Source organism: Manis pentadactyla, chromosome 15 (assembly GCF_030020395.1).
Source record: "Manis pentadactyla isolate mManPen7 chromosome 15, mManPen7.hap1, whole genome shotgun sequence".
NCBI classification, from domain to species: Eukaryota; Metazoa; Chordata; class Mammalia; order Pholidota; family Manidae; genus Manis; species Manis pentadactyla.
The window spans coordinates 1833226-1852454 of NC_080033.1; the positions used below are offsets into that span (position 1 = coordinate 1833226).

At 52.3% G+C, this 19229-nt stretch overlaps 1 protein-coding gene across 1 annotated transcript; it reads right to left on the reverse strand.

The window, feature by feature from the left end:
- Positions 1-302: 302 nt before the first annotated feature.
- Positions 303-4523, reverse strand: SELENOW (selenoprotein W). Its single transcript, XM_036885594.2, has 6 exons — positions 4339-4523; positions 2901-2925; positions 2767-2820; positions 2531-2605; positions 2334-2432; positions 303-636 (listed from the first exon to the last, which is right to left on the reverse strand). Exons 1-5 carry the CDS (start codon positions 4383-4385, stop codon positions 2352-2354), a joined length of 282 nt encoding a protein of 93 aa, XP_036741489.1. The 5' UTR covers positions 4386-4523; the 3' UTR covers positions 303-636; positions 2334-2351.
- Positions 4524-19229: the final 14706 nt, after the last annotated feature.

The following is a 19229-nucleotide window of genomic DNA, read 5'->3' on the forward strand; positions in this document are numbered from 1 at the left end:
TCCAGCGCCGAGGACTGGTCTGCTGTGTGGGCCACAGTCTGCAGTAATGTTATGACCACCCCAGTAACCTAACACAGGCGTCTAACAGTTTGGAGCCATCGCAAGATTTGAGCAAAGCATCTTTTGAGTCTGGGTCTCATTTAAATTAGCATCAGTGCTTCCTCATCGACACAATCCCAGAGCTGCTATAAAGTGCCTGCTGATGAGCAAGACTCCTGGCTCAGGGGCGCTCAGCGCCTGGTTGCTGATTCCCGGGGCTGAGATGTGGGGAGGAGGTTCCAGGGGTCAAACACACACGCAGACACAGATACATCTAGTATTTATTGAGTCGTGAACTGCTGCAAACATTGCCGAAATCTGAGGCTCACTCATCCGGATCCCTCTCTCAGCTCCCCAGGGGGATGGCAAAAGGTGAGACAGAGGAAGGGGCAGGTCCAGAGTGCAAAGCTAGACTCCGGGGGCCACACACACACACACACACACACACACACACCCACAGACAACGACCAGGGACGTCAGTATGCGCCCCGCCCGGCGGCCGCGAGAACATCAGGGAAAGACCAGGCGTCAGTGAGACATTTCAGTCCTTCCTGTCATGAAGCGTCTGCCGACAGGGGCCGGACCAAGGTCACTGGACTGTGCAGAGAGAAGAGGTGGGAGCAGGCTCAGCTCCCGAGGAAAGAGGCCGGGTTGGGGGCCCCGGATATGGGGAGAGAGATGGGGAAACTGCAGCCCCATGGAGAAACCGAGGAAGATGGGATGCCAACAAGGTTCTGGGCTTAGCTGTAGTGAGACACTGCTGAGAAATATGGGCAGCTGGGGAGGTGCTGCTGGGAAGCATGGACCTCACAGAACACCTGCACACAGGCCCATGGGAACCTGTTTCCAGAGAAGCTGTCGACTGAAGGGATTTCTCTATGTCCCAGACAGACCTCTTTGCTAGTCACCCACTGGCTAGTTATCCATCGTGCAAGAGGACTCACCCTACCCAACACAGGTCTGCCTCACCCCCAGCTCCTGGGAATGCCTGCCTGGAAGAGTATCTTGGTTTACCTGGGGCCTTGGGCCACACTGGCTAGTCTATGCTACAGTGTAACTAGGGTGGGAACCTGGGGCCATGCATCAGCAGCTCTCAACCTCTGGAGGGGCTACAGACAAAGGTCAGCCACACAAGTTAGGCATGCCTATGTGACTAAACCCCAATAAAACCCCTGGACACCAAGGCTCAGGTGAGCTTCCCTGGTCGGTGATACGCTGTGCGTGCTGTCACTCCCGACCTGGGAGAATAAGCGCCATCTGCCTGAACCCTGTGGGAGACGCCTCGAAGCTGGCGCCTGGCCTCCCCCGGACCCTGCCCTCTGTGCCTCCTCCCTTTGCTGACTTCAAGCTCTATCCTCTGTAATAAACTCTAACCATGGGTATAAATGGTTATAAAAGCAAATCATTGAGCCTGAAGGTGATCTCGGGGACCACTGAAATCGTACTCACAAAACATGCCAACGAGAACCATTCCCCCCTCTCTCTCTGGTATTCATTCCCATCTTTTTCTCATGTTGGATGAAATCATCTATTGATGGACCTCTCCAGACTCCACGTAAAACAACAATTCACGTAAACACCTTTGAGTAACTCCCAATTTGGAAGTGGCAAATGGCACGTTTATGCAGGGGGTGTGCTTCATTTAAGCCTTCAAGTATTCAAATCCTGCCAGGGTGGCCCCCACCTTCTCCTCCTTACAGCAAAAGCCCACAATTTATTCAGCTCCTGCAACTCTGGAATTATCCAATTCTTGATTTTCTGTTTTTTAAATGGGGGAGACTCACTTCATTTCAGACCTGCCCATGAGGCAAAACATTATTTGTATGTTTGTACTGCACTAACTCAATTTTGCAAGTCCCAACTCACATTGAATGGGACCTCACTAAACGGAACTGAGTTGAAAACATCTTGAGAACCAGTTTTCCAATGCAGAGCATTCTGGGGGCAGGTCCTCGGGTGCACAGTATACTGAGATGAGATACTCAGTTCTAGAACGCCCTTGTGGGGGTCGGCACTCAGGTTTAGAGGGTGGCAGGGGTGCTTCTAGGTTCTCAAGTGTCAGAAGCCAGAACTTGGCTCTGGACTGCTCTAGCACAGGTTAGGTTTGGGACTCCACTGGAACATACTGGCTTGGAAATTAGAAATCAGGCCAGAAGATGCTGAAAAGCAATTATACCACCCAGAGAATACAGAAATTGCTACTTGTCCTAGGCTGTGTCAGGCTGGAGACTGGACTTAGGTTTGGAATACATCAGAAACGACAAACTCGTGCTCAGGAGCTGGGACCCCCTCACCTCTGCCTTCAGGGTGCATTAGCCTTGAGCCAAGGCGGCTTTGATGGCCGCCACCAGCTTCAGGAACTTGCTCTCCGTGTCCACGTAGCCATCGCCTTTCTGGGGGTAGGAGGATGAGACAAGGGGTGAGCTGGGACCAAGACACCACCTCCACCCCAACTCCCCACTAGCCCAAAAACGAGGTGGGACAGAAATACCTTCTTGGAGTGAACCAACTTCCCTGCTACCATCACTTCAAAGAAGCCCGTGGCCTGAGGAGTCCCCTCGCCGCACTGCGGAGGACAGAAGGACGCCGGAGGGCCTGAGATGCCTGGGACACCCGCCCCTTCCCAGGGGACAGAGAGCATGGCCGACCCAAACCACGCCCACTGCCACCCAGATCTGAGGGCAGACGCGACCCAAGCCTGATTCCTTCCCTGTCCCCAAGACTCACGATGTCCAGGCACCCAGGAAACTCATCTTCTAACTTCTTCTTGAGCTGAAGATACTAAAAAAGGGGTGGAGGTGTCAACAGGGGCCACCTCCCGCACCTCCCTGGGACACCCCTGGGCCAGCCACTCGGCTTACCTTGGACTTGTAGCCTCAAGCGCCACTGGTAGGAGAGTCCAGGAGAGAGCGTCCCGGGGAGAAGAGAAAGTAGGGATCCGGGCAGGGGCAGGGGAGAGAGATGGAGGGGGGCAGGGTGAGGGGATGGAGCCAGAGATTATAAAGACACAGAGGACAAAACCGAAAGGGGACAAACGCCATCAAGAGAGAAGATACAGGGTTAGTTGGAAAGCCACATAGAGACAGGGAGGCAAGGACACGGAGCATGGACACCCAGATAAGGAAAACGCACAGAGTCAGGGGGACAGAAAAGGGGGTGACAAGAAGAGACCCCAAGTATGAGACCGAGGACAGAGGGAGGGAAAAGGAGAAAACTGGTTAGAATAAGAACTCCAGAAACAGCGGCATGCCGTCACTCCTGGAGCCCAAGGCCCTCCCAGTTCTGAGGACCAAATCCAAACGCCTCCTCAACCCCCACGGGAGGCTATTTCTGGACTGGATCCTGGTCACAGGCCTCCTGGGGCGTGGGGGGGCTCGCAATGTCACTCCACTCTCTGGCTGCCCGAGCAGGCCGGGGCATTCTAAAGCACCCACACAGATCTGAGCCTTTCAAAACCCCTGGCTTCCGCCCTGGGCTTTTCAGACACCACAGCCAGCAAATGCAGATTCAAGCAACCTCCGCCATCTGCAGTGTGGACCTCGAGCTACTGACCTGCCTCTACCCCAGTCGCAGCCTCGGTTTGCTCACCTGTAAGGTGGAGCAAAAATTCCCTCCCTCAAGGGCTTCCTAGGAGGAGAAACGCGCTGGCCGCGTAATTATTAAGCCCCTACAGTGCCTATGCGTGCCACCACGGGCCTAGGCGGCAGCGGGGACAGACCGGTCACCAAGACAAAAAATCTCTGCCGACCTGGGGCTTTTTCCTTCCAGCGGGGGAACTGGATCAAACGCGTTTAGAACCAACACAGCACTCCAGCCCGTAAGATCGCTCTCTCCCCCTCTACAGATGGGGAAACTGAGGCCAGAAAAGGAGCGGCGTTACCAGCCGCAAGGCATCTGTACATTCAAGTCCCTTCCAAAAGCACGCCGGAACATTCTCGAACCTGCTCGTCGGGCTGTCCCCGCCCCGTAGTTGTTCACCGCACGGGAGGAGGGGCCCTCCGCGGGACGGAAGCTCCTCTCCGGCCCAAGCGGACCCCACCAGCCCCGCATGCTGAGCCCCGGGGTCGGCGTCCAACAGGCCGCACGTCTCCCCCAGCTCTGCGCTCTACTCCCGAGTCGTCCGAATGTCACCGAACCAGGAGGGGGCCGCGCCCTCTACGTTCGCCCCGTCTCACGCCCACCCCACCCACACGGGAGCCCCTCTTCTTGAGGAGGGTCCCCGGGGTGCGGCCCCAGCGCCCCGCGCCGTCGGGACAGGGGACGGGGTTCGTGGCGCGGGCCTGGGGCAGCCGGGCTTACCAGTAAACGACGCGGACGGCGAGAGCCATGACTCGGGAGCGCAGCATCCGCGAAAGCGCGGACGCCCAGGAGGTTCGGGGGGCAGCGCGCAGTATGCGCCCGCGGGCCGCGCGCACAGAGACCGGGCCCGGCGCTCGGCGGCGCGAACCAACGCCGGGGGGACGGAGGGCGGGCAAGCCGCACCGCGGGGCCCGAGGGGCCCTGGGCCCGCCGCTCGGGACTCCACGCCGGTCTCGTCCCCTCGCCCCGCGACCAGGGGCCGGGCACGCCTCGGCAGCCGGAGTGCCGGCAGAAGGCCCGCGAGTCGCCTGCCGGGTCCCCCCTCCGGGCCGGAATGGTACGGCCCGAGGGGCGGGGCTTCCCGGCGGCAGGCGCGGGTTGGAAGCGGAATTGCAGGCGAGGGAGAGGTTTGAAAAAGCGGCCCTGAGATGGAGGAGCCAGGAGAGACGAGGGAAATGGATCCGAAAGGATTCGGGGTGGACGCGGGGGCCAGGGGTTTGTAGAAAGTGCTGGAAACTGGCTTCTCGTTGAGGCTCAGCCGCGTCTCTTTAAGCCTCAGTTTCCCCGTCTGGAAGATGGGAGTAATCGCCTTCAGAGACCATGGACCCATTTAACAAAGACGTACTGTACACCCTGCAGCCCGCGGGTTCCGAGGTTACAGCGATGAAAAAATGACCAAAAGTCCTTTACCCTGTGGGAGTGAGCTGGGCGGAGAGGAGGTGGGGACAAGGGGTATGACGCAACATGAACACAGCCCTTCCCTTCTGGGGTTGATGCGCGTGTAAAATGAGTTCGTACATGTTGAAGGAACGAGCACGCTGGCACATGGGTCCAGCTCAGTAATGGTGAACGCGTCGAGGGCTTCCTGCCCGCAGCTTCTGCCCTCGCCCCCTGGATCTTGGTTCACCTGCTCGAACCCTGCGCTAACGTCCGCAGGGCGTCTCCGTCGTCGGGCATCCTTTAGCTGAAACCCTGTCTCAGGGCAGGTGAAGACCAGCTTCAAGTCCCACCCCACCTCTGCTGGGGGCGGTATGACCTCTGATCCCGCTGGTCTTGGAAGGGCGTGATGTGCTTGCGATGCAGAGCACCTGACACGGGGCTGTGTGCGGTCACTGACCCGACCTCCGCCTCATCTTCACACGGCTTCTTCCTGTGTGCGCTTCTGTGTCCAAATTTCCCCACTTGCTAGGGACTGGCAGTCATGTCGGATTAGGGCCCACCCTCCTCCAGCGGGACCTCTTCCTAACTGATTTACTCTGCAGAAAGCGATTTCCAAATAAGGCCACATTCGGAGGTACTGAGGGTGAGGATTTCAACATAAGAATTTAGGGGAGGGGACATAATTCAACCTAGAGCAAATCATTCAGTTACCTGATTCTATGCGGTCTGTTCTACAACTCCTGTGGGTTGTAGATGAGTGACAGCAGTGCAAAATAGTTCTTCTCTACAGAAATGTGAGTGAATTCCGTCTCGTTGGAGGGGCAACTTTGCTTTAGTCTATTTGAGCTGCTCTAACAAAACAGCATAGACTGACTAGCTTATAAACAACAGAAATGTATTGCTCACAGTTCTGGAGGCTGGAAGTCTGAGATTAAAGTGCCTGCATGGTCAAGGGACAGCCCTCTTACTTCATAACCTTTTCACTGTGTCCTCACATGGTGGAAGGGACTGGGAAGCTCTCTGGGGTCCTTTTTATAAGGACACTAGTCCCATTCATGAGGGCTCCACCCTCATGACCTAATCACCTCCTAATACCATCACCTTTGGAGGTGAGGATTTCAACATGAATTCTGGGGGGACACAAACTGTCTTACCAGTGGGTTTCAGCCCCAGACAAGTTTACTATGGATTCAATGAGACCAAAGAAATGACAGTGGAACTTTCTTGGGGTGAAAGTGTTTATACGCAACTTTATTCCCAAGGTGGCAGGTCAATCACTAGAATCCTGTCCACTCAGAGGGAGTGTGCATGCAGCAAGCGCATCTCTGCCTCTGGGCGTCTCTGTCCTCGGTTCCCTCCTGCAGCCATGCTACCCTGTAGCGCAGGTCACTGGGCAGGGCTCTTTATATGGAGTCAATAACAACTTATCATCCACACCTGTGTAGGGAGCTAGCCCAGCAGGGCCAGGTGAGAATCCTGGCCATAGGAATCTTCAGTCTATCCACACATTCAGACTAAAGGACCTCCCCAAATGGTTTGCCTCCATTTGAACATTTGTTTTCAGTATTCCTGATTTGTAAGTATACCTTAATGATTCTCCTTTGACCTGGTTGTAACACCTCACCGTTGTTAAGTCAAATCTTTAACATGTGTTCACTTTTAGATCTGGTATGAATCATAATTTTCCCTTTTTTTCCAAAAATCATCTTGTAACAATACCGTCCTCAAGGAAGTCCTCCTCGGCTCCTTGGGCTGGGCTGGGCTGGGGTCCCCCTGAGCCGTCCTCCACTGCCCCAACCACCCTGCTCTGCTGGGGTCTGGTGCCCCCACTGACTTGCCCAGCAGACCCAGTGAGTGGCTGCGCACAGAGCAGAAGCTTAGAGGATGTTTTGTTGACTAGGCTGAGGGCTCAGAACTTGCTAGAACTTGCCAGGAGCCTCAAGTGAAGAGACACACGCCCCTTCCGGCACTGAGAACAAAGGGGTCTCTGTTGCCTATAAGTGGGAGAGGCTGGAGGAATAAGTAATTATTCTTGGGCTGGAAATCTCTCTCTCTCTGTCTCATAAACACACTCACAAACACATACACCTAGACCAAGGGTGCTTGCTCTCACCTGGCTACACAACACGTCCAGGAAAGGCACAACCCAGCCAGAGACACAACACAACAACACACACCTCCGTTCTGCCACATAAGGAGCCCCTGCAACAGCCCAGGCGGCATCTCCCCACCACATCGGCAGGTGGGGAACAAGACAGCAGCCACCCCTCCCGGCCGCGTGGTGGGAGACCCCACCATATCCCACACACGCGAGAGTAACGCACACAAATCCAGCCAGGGACATGACAGTCACCCTGGGATCCAGCTCCCTGGGACACAGAGACAAAGCACACACTACCGAATTTGGTCACAGTTCTTGATACACAACAGCACAGTTACAGGCCCAGACAAGACCGTTAATGCCGACTGGTGTGCTCCCCAACACACAGCAACACAAGTCCATCTGCAAGAGACACAGTAACGCTGGCATACACCTTCATGCAGGGACAGTCACACGGTGAGACTGTGCAGCCGCACTGCTTCACTTGGAGGCAGACGTTGGCACACAACAGCGGAGCTACGCGTGCACACGCGCACACACACACACTCTACATTAACACAATAACCCAGCCACGCTCCCACACAAACTCACTTGGCACATTTGGACATGGCCCCCATAGCACGACAACACATGCAGAGTCACACAATGCCTCAGACACACGCAGACTGAGACGCTGCCACTCAGTTATGCAGCGCGTGGACTCCCTCCCACAGCCACCCAGTGGGCCCTGCCTAGGGCCAGGGAACATGCAGTAAGCAGATGTGGTCCCTGAATCCTGGGGCTCGTGGGATGATCTGAGAGATGGACACAGGAAAACATACATAAATATGTATTCTGTGAGGGTGTAGGGACTGTTGGGGAGAAAAAGAAAGAAAGCCGGGAAGGGTGGTGGGGAGTGCTGGGGTGGGGAGGTTGTAAATAGACCAGGGAAAGCAGCTATATTATTAATAAGAGTAGCCAGCACTTAAAGAGTCATGAACTATGATTAGCCCATTTTACGGATGGGCAAACTAAGGCACTTGCCTGTGGTCACATAAAGCCCAGAGCATGGCTTTGAACCTGGCTGTCTGGCTGCGAAGCCTGCGCGTTGAGCCACCTTCCTATGGGCAACATGGAGAAAGGTGCGGGCAGACTGGGTGGGGTGGGGGGGTGTCAGGGACCCAGAAAGTTCCGAGGACTGAAGCAGGCCTGGACTTCTGAAAGGCCAGGAGGCCCAGTCTCTCCTCATCCCCGTCCCAGGGAAGATGCTGTGCTGGGGCTCTGTGTCCAATCTGGCGCCCTGGAGGGTAACAGGGAGACCCCTTCCTGCTCTTGAATGTCTTCAGCACGTGGGCACAGGTGAGGTGTGCCTCCCTGAGGCTGTGGCCCCTCGCATCCCCCACCCTAGGGGGACGGGACCCTGAGCCCCTGCAGACTGAGCCTGTTTGGGGAGGACTGTCTCCACCATTCATGGGACCAGCCTGTGCGAAGGCCCATTTTTTACTGGGTTGCTTCTCTTCTAAATTACTAAGTTCTTTATATATTCTAGATACAAGCTCCTTCGTTAGATATGTTTGGCAAACATTTTCCCAGTCTGTTGGCTTGCCTTTTCATTTTTCCAAGTGTCTTTTGAAGGGCAAAAGATTTTCATTTTGATGAAATACAATTTATTTTTTCTTTGATTATACATCATACTTTTTTGTGTCATGTGTATCAACGTCAGTAGGGCGGCTAAGATGTCCTCTTATGTTTTCTTAAGTGTTACAGTTTTAGCGCTGGTTTTAGCTCTTCCGTTTTAGTTCTTAGGGTTTTTTTTCCTTATCCGGCTTATCTCCTTCAAATCAATCATTGCCGCTTGGCCTCTAGGAGATCAAGATTAGCCTTCAGGCATCAGGGGGAGGAAGGGAGGTTGGTGTGAAGATTACAGTTAATTTAGCAGATTCAGGCCTGCTATCCTTAGAAAGGCCTGTTGCCCAGGTTGCCCCTTGCCTTTTGCATCAGGGAAATTGGCTGATAAACATTTCCTTCCCCTAATATAAAACTTCCCTAAATGATAAGGAGGCTCACTGTGCCTGGGCTGTTTGTACAAAACAGTATGGTTTACGCTGACACCTGCTGTCCTGGAAGTCTGGAATTTGGGTCCATGCTGGACAGAGTGTGCCTGTGGGACCAGGGCCCTCAAAACCCCATGGGTCCTGGGTCTCTAATGAGCTTCTCTAGGCAGGAACATCACACGCCCCTGCTGCAGTTTGTCGCTGAGGCAGCCTGCTCTGTGTGACCCCTCCCGGGAAGGTCCCAGCATCAGGACGCTGTGCGCAGATTCCTCCAGACTTCGCCCTTTCTATGTCACCATACTAAACCCACTATATAATGACTCCTGTGGGGCCTTCTAGCAAATTCCAGAACACGGGGGTGGCTTGGGGACCCTGACACACCTGGTCACTCTGACTGGACCCCAAGGGGAGGCGGGAGGAAGAATATGGAAGAAATCATTAAAGCACAAAGCATCCCACGCTGTTCTGTTCTGTTTGGGCTTGAGGGGGCTGAAGGAAATCACTCTCTGAAGTGAAACTTCTACTGGGCTAGACAGGGAGAGAATGGGCACTTTCCACGGGCTTGGGGCTGTAATGCAAATGCATGTTCCCAGACCCTGAATTCGAGATTTTTACATGCAACCCTGGGTTCCACGTTTTTACATGCAACTGCGTACGTAATACATGCTTTGGGGCAACTGCCCCAGACCCGAGTCCCTCCTCCCCATTTCTGGGACCCTCCTTCTTCCCTGTCTCAAAATGGAAACTCCAGACCAGGCGAAAAACCTTGGGGCCCATCGGCTTTTTTCTTTTTCCTTATACATTAGCCAGTTATGGCGGCTTTACTTTCAAAAACTATCCTGGATGTACTCACCCCTCTCCACTTCCCCCTGCCAGCCCCTCTGCTGGGACTCAAGGATCCTGCCCAGCCCTGGGTCCCCCACAGTCTGTTCCCTGCACAACCGCCAGGGAGTGCCCATCCCCAGTGATGGCAGCTCAAGCCCTCCCCTCAGAACCCTCCATGGCTCCCTGCTCCCCCAGGGACCAACCGTAAGTCCTCACTATGGACCACAAGGGTTCTAGCTCCACCGTATCCCTCTGATGTCACCCTCTCCTCACTCTGCTCCAGCTACACTGGCCTCTGCTCTTTCCAGTACAAATCTGACACACCACTTCCTCTGAGTTTTGGGGGTTTTCTTTTCTTTTAAATTAAGGTAGAGTTTGCGTAACATAAAATTAGCCATCTTATGGCCAACAGACACATGAAAAGATGCTCCACATCGCTTGTCATCAGGGAAATGCAAATTAAAACCACAATGAGATATCACCTCACACCAGTAAGGATCACCACCATCCAAAAGACAAACAACAACAAATGTTGGCAAGGTTGCAGAGAAAGGAGAACCCTCCTGCACTGCTGGTGGGAATGTAAATTAGTTCAACCATTGTGGAAAGCAGTATGGAGGTTCCTCAAAAAGCTCAAAATAGAAATACCATTTGACCCAGGAATTCCACTTCTAGGAATTTACCCTAAGAATGCAGGAGTCCAGTTTGAAAAAGACAGATTCACCCCTGTGTTTATCGCAGCACTATTTACAATAGCCAAGAAATGGAAGCAACCTAAGTGTCCATCAGTAGATGAGTGGATAAAGATGTGGTACATATACACAATGGAATATTACTCAGCCATAAGAAGAAAACAAATCCTACCATTTGCAACAACATGGATGGAGCTAGAGGGTATTATGCTCAGTGAAATAAGCCAGACGGAGAAAGACAAGTACCAAATGATTTCACTCATATGTGGAGTTTAAGAACAAAGAAAAAATTGAAGAAACAAAACAGCAGCAGAATCACAGAACCCAAGAATGGACTAACGGTTACCAAAGGGAAAGGGACTGGGGAGCATGGGTGGGAAGGGAGGGATAAGGGCGGGGAAAAAGAAAGGGGGCCTTACGATTAGCATGTATAATGGGGGGGCACGAGGAGGGCTGTACAACACAAAGAAGACAAGTAGTGACTCTACAGCATCTTACTACTCTGATGGACAGTGACTGTAATGGGGTTTGTTGGGGGGACTTGGTGAAGGGGGGAGTCTAGTAACCATAATGTTCTTCATGTAATTGTAGATTAATGATAATAAAATGAATTTAAAAAAAAAACATAACTACCACAAAAAAAAATTAGCCATCTTAGAGTGCACGATTCAGTAGCATTTAGTACATCCACAAAGCTTCTTTCTAATTTTTAAAATGGTCCTGAGCCATCATTTTTATAGGAAATCATGGTGATGGGAGATGGGAGCTGTGTTTTCATTGTGGTAAAATGCACATAAGCTAAAATGTACGATGAGGGGCATTTAGTACAGTCACAATGTTGTGCAAACAGTACGTCTTTCTAGTTTCAAGGTATTTTCATCCCCAAAGGAGGCCCACACCTGTTAGCAGTCACTCCCCACTTCCCTCTTCCTCCTCCATCCCCCAGCTCCTGGCAGCCATCAAGCTGCTTTCTGGCTCTATGAATTCGCCTATTCTAGACATTTCATTCATAAATGGAATCTTACAATAATGTGTCTGATTTAGCACAATGTTTTTTCAGGTTCATCTGTGATGGGACACATACCCACCTCAAAGATTTTGCATTTACTGTTCCCTCTGCCTGGAACACTTTTCCCACAGGGCCCTCCCCTATCGTCCTGCAGATCTTTGCTCAAATGTCACTTCTTCCCCAACACTGTTTAAAATTGCAGCCCCTCCCCAGTCCTCTGTACCCCCTTTTCCTCATGGCACTCACACCCTTGGCGTTCTCTGTGTCTTTGTTTACTATGATTTTTTTATGTTGTTCACTGCCTCCCCCACTACAATGTGTGCTCCACGTTTTTCTGTTTTGTCCTCCTCCCTGGGATGTGCCCAGCATCTAAAGTGCTGAGTGGTACATAGCGGGCACTCAGTAAATACTGATCAGCTAAATGCATCTTTAAGAAAATATTTAGTGACTTTGTAGTTGAGTCACTTGTATCAATGGTTATAATTGTGAACATCATTAACTTTCATAAAAAGCATCTTTAAAACATGTCATTCACTTTAATGTTTACAAATATTCAAAACAACTGAATTGTGTAAAAATTGTCAGTGAAACAGGAAAGCCAGCTAAAGCATTTGTTAGCACAGGGATTCTTAATCTTTCTCTCCCTGAGAAAATTCTTATCTCTTTCTAGGCAAGTACCAGGCACTCAGTATTCAGGCAAGCTGCATGGGGTGGGGTGAGGTGATTTTCTTTCTGACCTGCCCTGCTGATAAGAAACAATTGGCATCCTTTAAGGGAAAGGCATATTTCAGATTTTAAATGTTTTAAAGTAGGGTTTAAGGGTTCGTCTTCCAATGGGGGCAGATTTGTCCCAAGTCCCACCGAGGTTGCTGTCAGTCTTCTATTTACATGAGGGCATGCTGCGCCACCTACACAGGTGCAAACGGTAGGAGGCAGGGATCCGGTGTGACCTATTCTGGTGAATATGGAACCTGAAGGTGCTAGGGCAAGTTTTTGAGTGTGGACTACACCAAGGAATAGAGGAGCCTGGGCACATTCAGTGGTACTGGTGACATGGGTATTTACTCAAATGTCACCTCCTTGGTGAGGCCTTCCTTGACTGTCCTTTTTTCTTTTTTTTTATTTTACCCAGTAAAGTGCACAGATCTCAAGTGTGCAGCTTGGTGAATTTTTCGTATGTATAACACCATTTAACCACCTTCCAGATCAAGATACAGGTCATCTCTGTTTCCCAGGAAGTTCTTGCATGCATCAGTTTCCCCACAAAGGTCACCACTGTCCTGACCTGTCACCATACATTTGTTTGGCCTCTTCTAGGACTGCATATAAATGGAGTCATGCAGCATGCACACTCTGTCTGGCGGCATGGATAAGGGGATGGGCTGATGGATGGATATGAGGCAGGCAGGGGCAGACCAAGACGGTCTCCATTTTGGAAAGAACCTCATCTTGGGACACACACCTAATTTGAAAACACATTCTTAGAAAAGTTTCTCAGAGAAGGGATTAATTATATCATTATTATAATATATATTAGGAATATATATTATAATAAGTAATATTATACAATTAGTCACCTATAGATTAGACTAGCACCTGATCAAGCCCGAGTGTTAGGTTGACTTGTGACAATTTATTAATATTCTTTTTTCCTGAAAGCCTCTCTGTTCTAGGGCATCAAAGGAAACCTTTTGACTAACAGACTGCGATTATAAATTGACATCTGTTAAACATCAAAGTAGTGCCTCACCCAGAGACTACTGGCTTGAAATCATCAAGATCAACACTGTCATGCCTCCGATCCCCTGGACCTTTATAGACCCCACACCATCCCCTTTCCAGGGGCCCGACTTCTCTTTCTGATGGGCTCCCTCGTATACAAGCCACGTCCGATAAACTCCACCTGCTTTCTTTCCCTCGAAGTCAGTGTTCATTTCTGTAACACTGAAACTCAAGAACCTGGTCTTTGGGAGTCCCGGTAACGGATAGATCCATCCATTGATGGATGAATGGGTGAAATGATGCCTGCGCGTCCATAGGGGTTCTGGGAAAGGCCTCAGCTTGGCAAGATAAGGTCTGGGTAAGGTCTTTCTTGAGGGAAGGCTTAAGGCAGAGAAGCCAGGGGGATGGATAAAGTGACCCTGACACCCCTTGTCTACTGCAAAGTGACAAGGACCTGGACAGCAATGGTCCCTGCATCTTCTAGCCTCGCCCCACAGTGACCTACACACGCCTCTCGGGGGATGGGATCCTTGGCCTCTTAACCCTCCCCGCTGACCCTCACCTACCCCCCAACTCTCCAAATCCCAGTCCCCTGCTCTTCGCCGCTCCGCCACTCCGCCAGGGCGAGGTCCTCGTCCAAGCTGAGAGGAGGGAGCTTGTCCCCAGAGTGGGCATACTCATCAAGTCCCATCGACTGGCCCGGACCTTCAAGTACCATCCTGCAGCCCCCCACCGACCCCAGGAGCCCCTCAGACCAGGCCTAGAGAGGCTCCTCCTCAGATCTTCTCCGGCCCAGTCAGAAAGCAGCGCTACCGCCCCCTCCCCCCAGGTCTAGCTTTTGTCCTGCGTGCTGCAGGGTGGCCCTTCGAGAGGTCCCGAGCAGGGGTGGCTGCGCATTCAGGGTTGCGCGGGGACCCCTCCCCCCCCCCGCGCCGCCCGCACGATCCGGGAGCGGCTCTCGGCGCCCCCTGGTGGCCACTGTCTCTCCCGCATCTCTCCCCGCTTCCCCTTGAACTCGGGAGACGCTGCGTTTGACGGTCCACACGGCACACGCTCAGACTCGCGGGGACGTTAGTGTTCAAGCAGGACCACTCCAGGCACGGTCGCCAGGGGCGTCCCTGTCCTGGGTCCCCGGGAAGTTCCCGGCCATCCATGCCCGGACCCGCCCTCCTGGTCGCCATTGCTTCTGGGGGTACTTCCAGCCTTGCGGGATCAGGGTGGTTCATCCACCCCCCGGCTGCTTCCACGGAGTCCCCTTTGCTGTCCTCCTTCGCGTCCTCCCTCTGCCACCTCCCTCTCTTTTCTCCTCCCGCTTTTGTCTACACCCCGCCAGCACCCACTCCTGCCGCTTCAAGCACCACCGGCAGCCGCGCACACTGCCCACTCCAGCCCCTCCCCGACCGGTCCCGCGCTGCAGCCCCGGAGTCCAGTCACTTCCACCACATCACCATTTAGAAGCCCAATAGGCAGTTCGGCCTTAATTCGGCCAAAGTCCAGTCCGAACTTCTCTGCCAAGCCCACTCCCGCTTGAGTTGTCCCCATCTCAGTTGACCTGATTTTGACTCTTGCGCCCTCCACTCTTTTATTCAGTTTTCACCCATTGTCTGCCTCCCTCTGTAGTTCCCCACCAGCCGAAGGCGTTAGAGATTTACTTTCTGGAATTTGTTTCCAAAACCATCTATGCCCTCTCAGTAGAGGACACCTCCATCCGTCCAAATGTTTTGCCCAGAATATCCTTGGGGGCCATCCTTGACCCCCGCCCCCAACCCTCTCACACCCGCAGGCAGCAGCGCTTAGCCTGTCTGTGCCCCACCCTCTCCGCCCCTCCCCCGGTCCAGCACCACCACCACCCCCCCGCCTACTCTGCTGCCAAGGCTTGCTCGCTGGGTTCCCAGCCTCATCTCCTGCCCCCTACACTCTGTTCCCCACCCGCAGCCAGAGGGGCCCTCCCTGCACCATCTGGTCCCAGGTTGTTTCGTGGGCCTCGCCTTCCACACTCTCTGATTCATTTAGCTGCAGGCACCCAGGTCTCCCTTGCTCTTCCTGAAGTTCTCAAGCCCAGGGCCTTAGCACTAGCTCTCCCCTCTGCCTGAAACATTTTTGCTGGGAGGAATACATGGTGTTGCCAGGTTCCGGCCTGGAGGACCTATGGGAGCACTGTCTGGAGTTTGGGTCAATGGAGGATTTTCAATCCTCAGTCGGCATGCTCCCCCACCCCCACCTGGGAACACGTGGGGCAGGTAAGGCACAAGGGGTGGAAGCGTTCTCAGCCATCTGTCTGTCTTTCTGTCTGTGCCTCCTTCATAGAAGGCTGGGCTCCCTGACTGGAATGGAGAAAGTCCTGGCTGGACCCTAACTCTCAGCAAGTCTGTGTGGCCTTGGGTAAGCCCCTTGTCCTCTCTGGGTCATCTCTTTTGCTGACACAGCAAACATGTCAACTTTGCATGCACACCTTGGAAAGCTCTTAGAATCTGTTTTGAAACGATTTTTCTAAGTGTAAGAACAATGCATGATTGTCTCCGGCAGGGACTGCAGACCGAGGAGTTCTAAGCAGGAAGGGGCTTAATAAGGGGAATGAGGGGCGGGGAGGCTGGAGCCCGCTCTGCGCCGGCCCTCGGCAGTGACACCCGGGACGGCAGCACAGAACCCACCCGCGGGGGGCGCTGCTGCCTCCGAGGCCGCCGCCGGAACCGCTGGGCCCAAGAACGCCCATCCCGGCTGTGACCCTGGGGCACTTCTGCTTCTGGAGGGAGTCGACGCACTGGAACCTGGGCTACATCCGGAATCCAGCTGCCAGGACGTCTGGGAGGTGCAGCTGCTGCCTCCTGCCTGCGCGGCCAGGCGCGGGGGGGTCAGCCGGGCCCACCGGCACCTGCGCGGTGAACACGGGGGGCAGCGGAGAAGACACAGAAAAGCGGACGTGGGGAAGGAAACCAAGCTCCTCCGCGGCTCAGCGCCCGAGGGCAGCCCCGCCGCACTGGCGCGCGCCCCGCGTGCCGCCCCCTGCCTGGCGCTCCTCACCCCGCATACTAGTCAGGACCACACCGGGTCCTCCCTGAGGCAGACCCCAAGTGTTCCCCCACATCATTAAAAGTCCTTCCTAAAGAGGCCTTCTCAGAAACGGTGGTGAAAGATCCGAGTGTAGACCGCCCGCTGGCAAACTCCCACTTTGTGTTCTCCAATTGGACACTTTCTATTGCTGGTTTACGTATTTTGAGGAATCGTCCAATTTGAATTCCTATTTTAAAAAGTTCTCTCCATTATAGAAAATAAGGAGAAGCTGGAAAAAGTGAGAGAATCCTCTGGAATCCACTGTCCAGTTGACTGTGGTGGGCGCGGGGTTTGTGAGACAAGCTCCAGCGCGGATGGCGGCAGGTTCCTGTTTGCTGTTTTCCACAAAGGATCAGAACGGCAAACACGTCCCGGTTACCACACGTGCGTCCCACCCCTCGCTCTGCCGCGGAGGCCTCCCTGCCCGGAGCCCAGGCCTGCCCACGTCCATAACCTCGTTTCCTCCCATTCTGCACAGACCCCAATGGGCCTGCCTTACATTATGCGCTTCCTTAAACTTCCGGCCATTTTCCTTAGGGCACATTCCCAAGGGTGCAATCCGTGGGTCAGAGGTAAGAGCAGTTCTGAGGAATCATTGGCACAGACGCCAAGTTTCCACACTTTTGTTTCAAAAAACCATTTTTGTTTTCCTAACATTGTTTTACTAGCAAACTCATCTGGGGCTTACTCTGCGCCAGGACCTGTTCTGCGTACTTACATGTGCCGACTCAATCCTTGGAATAATTCAGTGAGGCAGGCGCTATCGCATGTCCACTTTGCTGATGGGAATTCTGAGGCACCAAGAGGTTGAGGAACCTTCACAAGGTCACACCTAGTATGTATGCAACAGGGCTGGGATTTGAAATCAGGATGCCAACTCCCAAGCCAATGCTTTTAACAAATTTAGGCTGCTGCCTACAAACGGCCTCCAGCCTTCTGAACAGTCAAGTCATGCTCATTCGGTAGTACAGACATACATCATTTTTTCAGTCATTACTTACCTGGTAAATACATTTTAACCATCACAACCAGAGACAGAGCTGCATTTTTTAGTGCTTGAAGCTTTTACAGTCTGAGAGATCTGCCTTGGGGAAAATAGTAAATTAAAAACTCAAAAGGGTCTTGGAAGGGAACTTATTTACCACAGCAAATCCCAAATGTGCCATATTCCCCTTATTAGGAAAATTTTCAAACAGTGCAGTCAGTTTTCCACATGCCCCACCACCCAGATCCTACCACCCACATTCACTGTATTTGTTCTGAGATGCATCTGGGCATCTGTCCATTCATCTACCCCATTGTTTATGCATTTCAAAGGAAGTCGCAGACATCACTACACCACTTCAGCTTGCAAATCCTCAGGGTTCAGAATTTTTTTTTTCCTTTTGATGTTAAAATTCAGATGTGAGATGTAATTTCTGTGAAAAATGTGCCTTTGCCACAGACACCCTCCACCCACCCTTTTGCACACTTGGGAAACTTGGAACAGACGCATTTCCCTAAGCAATGAAGCAGCACAAACTTCCTGAGGGCTCCCGCAGCCCCGGCGGCAGGATTTGCTCTGGAGTAGCGGTGCCCACCCCGCCCCCTGGGAGCTGTGTATCTGACCCATGTGCGGATGGCCACCTCTGGGCATTAAGTTTCTCTGCTCTTCACGCAGGCCCCTTCAGGCTCCCGCCCCAGAATGGACGGTGGATCAGAGGCAGGGCCGTAGGGCTCTTCAGCAGACTGGCTTTCACTTTCACCTCCACCTACTGTGCCCTGCCCCCTCCCTCACACACATACACAAACAGCCATTTTCTTGTCTGTACAACAATCCTTTCTAAGATGGGAGGAGGGAGGAAGATCAGGAGCAGTTCCCTAAAGTCATGATTTACGGGATGTAGGGGAAAGGGAGAGGCTCTGACATGAGTCTTTCCCTTCATCCACTTCTTTTATAAATTGCTTGCTCTATTTTTTATAAATACTTTGTCTTACAACAACTTTCCCAAAGGTCACAATAAAAAATAGAGAAAGACTAACACAGAATTAAAAACACTGAACTCTTCTGACAAAAGATACCATCTACAAAGTCAAAAAGTAACAACCTGGAACATTTGTAACATGTATGACAGACTTAAGAGCTATAAAAAAATAAAGAGCTGCTACAAATAAATAAGAAAATGCTATAAACAGCCCACAAGGAAAATGATCAAAAGGTTGGAACTGGCATATAAGAAATTAGCAGTGATCTCATGAACCAACCTCACTAGTAATCAGGCACAATAAAATAAAAACAGATTTCGTAGGAAAGCTATGAGCAAACAAGTGGGCCCCTATGATGTCAGAGGGGAAACAGCAGAGCCTACACGGAGTTTGGCTGAATGCATCTAATGACCTTCTACATACACCTTCCCTTTGACCTAGACATTCACTTCCAGCTACTTGTCCCGCTGATACATGTGAATGACACAGATGGATATTCCCTTCAGCTTCTTTACAAGGACCATGATGAGACTACGTGAGATGACAGCACCCATACGGTGGATCTAATGAAGCTGTGAAAAAGAATGAGGGAATGAATGCCCTCCAAGATGCACTAAACAGCACCTTACAGAACTATCCTTAGGCAGAGAACAATTCTCACATGTACCTGTGCATAACAGAGACTCGCACACAGAACACAGTGGAATCATTCGCACTGAGCTGCAGTGACAGCTGCTCAATAGAGAAGGGAGTGGGTTTGAAATGGAGGGCAAATGTCAAGGGGGACAGTTATGGTGTTTTGGTATCTTTCTGTACTATATTCATGACTTTCG